The 7444-nt window shown below is 45.1% G+C and overlaps 1 protein-coding gene across 3 annotated transcripts in view; it reads right to left on the minus strand.

The window, feature by feature from the left end:
• RPAP1 (RNA polymerase II associated protein 1) overlaps positions 1–6189 on the minus strand; it is a 45873-nt gene extending 39684 nt beyond the window's left edge. For 2 of the 3 annotated variants that reach the window (XM_080996456.1, XM_080996454.1), the window contains exons 1-3: positions 6069–6189; positions 1022–1261; positions 144–289 (exon numbers count right to left, since the gene is read on the minus strand). In XM_080996456.1, the coding sequence (XP_080852582.1) occupies positions 144–289; positions 1022–1211 (336 nt within the window). In that variant the 5' untranslated portion in view covers positions 1212–1261; positions 6069–6189. Of the gene's footprint in view, positions 1–143; positions 290–1021; positions 1262–1951; positions 2060–6068 lie in introns of all 3 variants that reach the window. The other variant, XM_080996455.1, reaches the window with a different exon arrangement.
• Positions 6190–7444: the final 1255 nt, after the last annotated feature.

A 7444-nucleotide genomic window follows, 5' to 3' on the forward strand; every position in this document is an offset into this window, starting at 1 on the left:
GTGCAATATCTGGGTTACTCTAAAGGATTATATCAATTTAATTTTAAATGCATACTGCCCCAGCTTGAGTATTTATCAATAATTACCACAGGTCAATCAGAGGTTTAATCACTATTATTGTAGTTCTTATAAACAGGACGCACAATTATTTTGCTGAAGACAGCTGTGATGTGTTGATCACTGCGATCCAACTGCTCTCCTGGATCCTCATCAAAATGAACACGGGCACTTTTGAATTTGGATTTTTTGGGAGGTGCTGGTGTCAGTGGAGGGGGCACATCAGGAAAGTCTGAGAGAGAGAGAGAATATGCAAAGCATTAGTAATCTCCAGGTGTTTTATGGTGTTTTAGTATTTTGCTGGAGCAACCCAGTCAGATGGGAGGCATATACAGTGGTACCTCGGGGTACATAAGCTTCAGGTTACATACGCTTCAGGTTACAGACTCCGCTAACACAGAAATAGTACCTCGGGTTAAGAACTTTGCTTCAGGATGAGAACAGAAATTGTGCTTTGGCGGTGCGGTGGCAGCAGGAGGCCCCATTAGCTAAAGTGGTGCTTCAGGTTAAGAACAGTTTCAGGTTAAGAACAGACCTCTGGAACGAATTAAGTATGTAATCAGAGGTATCACTGTATATAAAATAATAATAATAATAATAATAATAATAATAATAATAACAATATGCCCTTAATTCCAACTGGGTTGCCATCTAGTCTTGACAACAATCTGGCACAAAAAATGGCTGCTTTGCAAACAGAAAGAGGGATGGCTGGGAACAGTAACAAGTGCAGGCAAGGTTACAGTAAGAAAGCTGTTCAAATATACCTAGCAACTTACAGGCAATGAATAAGTGATTTTGGTTTTTGTTGACTACTAAACCAGCTTTCCCCAATCTGCCGTCCTCCAGATGGGACTGATGGGAGTTGCAGTTCAAAATATTCAAACAGCACTAGGCTGGGGAAGGCTGTACTAAACCATCAATACAAAACAAGATAATTTGAAATGAAAAAAGGTAAACTTACCATCCAGCATCACCACATCCCTGTCATGCTGCAATGGGGGTCTCTCATCCTCTCCACTCCCCAGATCCCCTCTTCTCTTATCTGCTTTCTTTACAACCTTCACTGCCGGAGAAGCTTTCGCTGCCAGGAACTGATTCTGGAACTTCAGCAAATCTGCCTCCGACTCCCCAGGCTTGGGCCTTGACAACATCTTTCTCCTTTTGTAGTCACAGCCTTCCTTTACAGAGCTTAAGGGTTAACCTGAATCAGGTGCAGAGAAAGGGAGGAAAGGAACTTTACCTGGGAAAACAAGCTTTTGACGAATTCTTATTACCCTCTACTTTCACACACTTTTCAAATACCCCGAAGGGCCACAAAGAACAGGACTATTAATGGACAGCCCAGACATGTCAGTGGCCTCCCCCTCTCCCACCCCAATTAAGATGCCCTGCTCTGACACTCATTTGAAACCGGAAATTTGTGCAGAATAGTTGTTGCACAATTCTCTGCAAACACATTCTCATGCCAAAAAGGGGGAGGAAACACAGTGTTATTGCTGCTGTGGGTGCTATTTTAGGAAGGAGACAGAATACACACACACACTCTGCAATCCACCTGCCTTTGATGTGACTTCTGCACAAACGGCTGTTTCTAAAGTGCTCCTTCCTTTCTTCTGTTCTTCACAGCACTTTTCCCCCAGTTTATTTATGGGAGCTTCAGACACAGTGGAGGAAACAGTAAGCGAATCCCAACAAAATGGTCAACTTTTTGTATGTACAGTAGCGCTATGGGGCTTCAGGGCCCAAGTGTTTGATATCCTAGAGAAACTGACTTCAAAAGACCGCCACAGAGCAAACTGCAACCGCTCACAGGGAAACATACTTGTGATCAAAGTTTCCTTCTGTCTTTGTCCTCCTTTCAGAACAAAATATGACATATTTGTATACTTACTCTTACCTAGGCAGCAGTGGCCTAGTGGTCTGAGGTCACAGAGGGTTGAAGTCCCATTCATTACTATTTCTGCAGCAAGGTCCCTGCAAGGTCCTTGTCTCCAGTGTCCTAAAAAAGGTAAAGGTAAAGGACCCCTGACAGTTAAGTCCAGTCGCAGACGACTCTGTGGTTGCGGTGCTCATCTCGCTTTACAGGCCGAGGGAGCCGGCGTTTGTCTGCAGAGTTTTTCCGGGTCATGTGGCCAGCATGACTAAGCTACTTCTGGCGCAATGGAACACCAAAACCAGAGCGGCACATGGAAATGCTGTTTACTTTCCCGCCGGAGCGGTACCTATTTATCTACTTGCACTTTGGAGCTGGGACTGAGCAACAGGGGCTCACCCCGCGGTGGGGATTCAAACCGCCAACCTTCTGATCGGCAAGCCCAAGGGGCTCAGTGGTTTAGACCAGTGCCACCCACGTCCCTTCCAGTGTCCTACAGCCACTGTATTGCTAAGCATTTAGGAACACCAAAAACACAAGGTGCTTCTTTTTCAAGAGACCGGTGTGCAGGTTCTGTTACATACAAGGGAACTTCATGGAAAACACAATTTAAGTCACTCCAAAAGAAGATACCGGATCACTCCAAATCATTTGCCCATGTGCGTGCACAGAAAATAGTAGCTGAAAGGCAACCTGTGGAGACCTGCATTGATTGTTGCAATGCATCCCTAATTATTAGTATTGTATAATTTATAAAATTGTTGCATAATCTTAGAAGGGGCGTGGTTGTATCATGAAGGCACCCTGCACTTCTAAATTTCCCACTGCTCTACTGCTAAGCAGTCCAATGAGGTCCTTTGTTTTAAAGCACACCTTAAAACTTTCAAGGCACAACTTTAAGTCAGCAACACCCAACAAACATTAACAGACACCCCTCATGTCAGAGCAATCGATACTAGTGGCCCAGAGTGATACCAGAACAGACCTCCTAGCAACTCAACTTTCACAATCTGAAGGCGAAACCATGTAAGGCCCTTGGTCCAAGATAAATGTTATGAAATGCTTTTACAGGAAGCATGCCAAGGAAGAGAGTAATTTTATTTTATCTCTTTTCAGAATCAGATCTAGACCTGATTGAAACATTACTGAAAGCAGATATTCAGAAACAGATATCCAAGGGAACACCTTTGGTGTAGTGGATAGTTTTGGGGATAGGGCAGGAGTGGCTTGCCTGGTGTGAGAGAGTTGCAGCAATGTCATCCTGGCAGGTGTATCACTGCTGCTTAACAGAAAGAGGGGCAGGGCAACGGAGGGGGTCAAGCTGTGTGGGTGCAGCAGCGGGAATGCAAGATTGGTTCCCCCAGTGTACTTGCACAGCCCTGACATCCCCACTGCCTCATCCCTCCCTGTAAGCAGCAATCATGTCTCTGCTGGGAGGCTATTACTACAGCTCTGTCCCACCAGATGAGCAGCTCTTGTTCTAGGACTTTAGAGAGCGGAGTTCAGATCCCCTCTTAGTCATGAAGTTCATTGGGTTGACTACTCACTGTCTTTTGGCCTAACCTACCTCACAAGGTTGATGTGAGAATAAAATGGGGAGGGAACTCTGAGCTCCTTGGATGAAAGGTGAGATATAAATGTAAAAATAAATATATTACATAAATACACATATACACCATATATCTGAAGGCGCATCTCCACCCCCATTGTTCAGCCTGAGGTCCAGCTCCAAGGGCCTTCTGGCAGTTCCCTCACTGCAAGAAGTGAGGCTACAGGAAACCAGGCAGAGGGCCTTCTTGGCAGTGGCACCTGCCCTGTGAAATGCTCTCCCATCAGATGTCAAGGAAATAAACAACTTGACATCCCATCAGATGTCAAGGAAATAAACAACTTTAGAAGACATCTGAAGGCAGCCCTATTGAGGGAAGTTTTTAATGTTTGATGTTTTATCGCTTATTATTATTATTATTATTATTATTATTGATATTCTGTTGGAAGCTGCCCAGAGTGGCTGGGGAAACCCAGCCAAATGGGCAGGGTATAAATAAATTATTATTATAATTAATGTAGTAACATATAAATAAATAAGAATAAAATGCAGGCACACTTCATTGGTTGTGCATCTATGCCTTATTTGCCGCTTACACTTTTAAAATAAACATTAAGCCTTCACTTCTGCCAGTTTTAAATAGGTAAGGGGCAAATTATGCATCTGTTGCACATCAGCGAGAGACATATACTTTGCTCTCAAGTATTAAAAACAGAGTACAAAAAATTGTGTGAGAAATCACCATTAATACTCCTATTACAAATTCCACCCACCTTATATGTGTTCAAACTATATTCTGTGTGTGTAGGCTGGATGAAGTCCAAAGGGTAAGACTCAAGTTCTGACTAGACTAGAACTTAAAATGCTGCTTGAGTTGTGTGAAACAAATTAGCCATCTTTTGATTGTGCATCCTGTATATTACACAACTTTTAGAAGACATCTGAAGGCAACCCTGTGTTGGGAGGTTTCTAACACTTGATGTTTTAGTTTTGTTTTTAGCTATGCTGTAAATTGCCCAGAGTGGCTGGGGAAACCCAGCCAGAAGGGTGGTGTATAAATAATAAAATTTACTACTAATATTAGCATTATTATTATCATTTACACCTTCCTGCAATTTTCTTCATGCTTTTTTTAATCTCCCCACCCCAACCCCAGTGCCACCACCACTGCTGCTGTGATGTCATCGTCTATGGATGGGACCAGCGTCATTCATTTCTGATATCATGCCATACGAAAAGGCACATCAGCTCTGGGCAGAAGAAATCCAGGGCTTAAGTCTTTAAACTACATTTTAAAAAAGGAACACACACTTAAACTTCTACAGTAGTGCAGAGAGTTCATAGAAGACCACATGCTGCTTCTAATGAGTGTTTGGGCATTGAAATTCTAACCTTTTGTTTTTCTACACGAGTTATGTGCCTATGTCTTTCCATTTGTATCAAATTTGGAATAAGGCTGTTAAATTTAATGAGCAAAGAATATCATGAGGAAGATTACAGCTAAACCATCAAACACTTGTGTATGATATGCACGTTATTTGGCTACTTGTCCTTGACATTCACCAAAGAAAGTAAAAAATCTATAAAGCAAAATATAATGTGTTCTGCAATATCTATCATCTATCTATCTGGACTTCAACACAGGTATTCTTATTGCATGGTACTTCCTTCCTTTTTTCTGTATACTGCAAACCCAGTACCTTAATTATCAGACTTAAACTTCAAGTCCACTCAGACTGCTGGATCTTCCTACAATCTGCTGCAATCACACACAAGGAACCGGTGCAATCAGTTTAACCCATTGCTCTGGGAGGACACTTCTGTGTTTGTTTGAATAAAAGTTTGTATTTAAACGTCTAGTTTACTTTTCCAGCAGAGGCCTCAAATGCAATTCATCACATTTCTTTAGAGAAGGGGGGGGGGGGCTTGTGCTGTTCCTTCCTGGCTCCTGTCTTGCTTCTCCTACTACAACAATGGAGATTTTTTTAAAACAAACAAACAAATAGGCAAAAATCCAGGGCTGAACATGTGCCGCTGCACACATGCCAGAAACCGGTTTTGCCTTTCCTCTGTTCGCAAGTCATTCGCCGATTTCTTTTGTCTATGCAGGTACCATTGCCTCTTCTACTAGCCTCGCAGATACAACGGGCAGCCCACAGGCCCCAACTCGCCATTAGGGGCCCCTAGAAACAAGAGAATCCGATGCGTGGCAAAGCCCCCTTCAACCAATTCTAGCCTGCAGCTGTGGGGCATTTCCCCAGAGAGAGAGAAACCCGCCTGAATGCACAGACAGCCCCACTGCAAATAAAAACGCCACGTTAGGGCTCGTGTCTTTAAAAGGAGTCCACGGCCCGCTAGGACGCATGCTCCATAGTCCCAAGCGTGCGGGGACGGGATGCAAAGTTTTCCGCGAAGGAAACGCTCTCTAGGCATGCTCAGAGGCACTTGAAAGCCCGGGTGCCCGAAGAAGCGGGCGGGCCGTGAGTCCCTAGGCCGCCACAACCTTCCTCCTCCGTGCTAGGAAGACGGAGGCTGCCCACCCAGGAGAAGGAGGAGACGCGGAGGCTGCTGGCGATGCCCACTGACCTGTGCTGCGTGGGCTGTTTCTGCCATCCTTAGAGGGCGGCAGCGGCGCCTCCGCTCAGCCCAGCAGCGCTTTGACGCACATGCCTCTTGCTTCCGCCGCCGCCAGGATGGGGAGGGTTCCCGGGCGGCGCGTCGAGACGAGGCCCCGCCTTCGCTGCCATTTTGGGATGCGGAGAGAGGCGGCGAAGGGAAGCCCCGGCAGCGGCTGGGAGGGACCGGCGACCTTGCCCGGGGCACGGGGGATGCACCCCAACCGCATGTCTATCCAGTTAGAAGTTCGTCCCACTGGTTTCCATGCCCCCCCCCCCAAATAGGGTCGCATAGCCGCAGTGCCGGATTTACGCATAAGCTATGTTGTAAACAAAATCTGCCCCTTTTCCCTTATAGGGTATCCAAGAGCACGTATAGAGCTTACGTGGGTTCCCTATTGGTAGGAGAAAATAACAGAGGCCAACCAGAGAATATTGAGAAGCAAAGCGGCTAGTAAGCCTGCTCTTTATTATAGCTGTTGCAACAGGGTCCTCCCCTATAGCTTAGGGCCCCACTCTCTTGGGGCCACCCAAAAAATTTAAAGGGGAAAAAACTGGATGTGCTTAAGTTAGAGCTTAATAATTATTTCACTATTAATAAACTTCTTTTTGTATTTCACTATTAATATACTTCTTAATTGTATTTCAGTTCAACAATTGCTTTGATAAAGTACATATTTTGTTCTGTGCAAATGGCTTTAGATACCTATTAGGTCCATAAATTACCATATAGCATATATTCAACACAAAAACCAGCGACAATTTGTTGTTGCCAAAAGACAGCTGGACATATAAAGGGCCCCATTACCTTCAGTAGCTTAAGGGCCTCATCAAACCTAAATCCGGCCCTGCGCACCCCCCAAATAGGGTTGCGTAGCCGTCATCTCCTCTCCTCTGGCTCAGGGTTTCCCCCTTTCGCAAAGGGGTTCTAAGCCCAGGTGGATAAAAGATGCGCAAACCTCTCCCGTGCGATGGGAGCGGGCATGGAGAGGCGGATCAAGGCCGTGCAGCTACGATTCACCTTGTGAATCTCACCACTGTATAGTGGTTTATAATCATAAGAGTTGGAAGGGACCCCAAGAGTCATCTAGCCCACCCCCACCCCAATGTAGGAATCTCAACTCAAGAATCCATGGCAGGGCTGAAGAAAGACGTAGTGCTTCACCATGTTAGATACTGTATTGGTAGGATCCTGAACCGGTGCAGTTTTGTGGCTGGACCCAATCATTGTGCACCGGCCTCAAGTGGGCAGGTGTAAATATTACTTGTAAAAACCAAGTGCGATGCTTATAAAATGAATGTGAACTTTAATCTGAAGTGCATGGTGAAAGTGGGTGGGATGGAACA

The sequence above is a fragment of the Podarcis pityusensis genome, assembly GCF_964106645.2.
Source record: "Podarcis pityusensis genome assembly, chromosome: 1".
NCBI lineage: Eukaryota > Metazoa > Chordata > Lepidosauria > Squamata > Lacertidae > Podarcis > Podarcis pityusensis.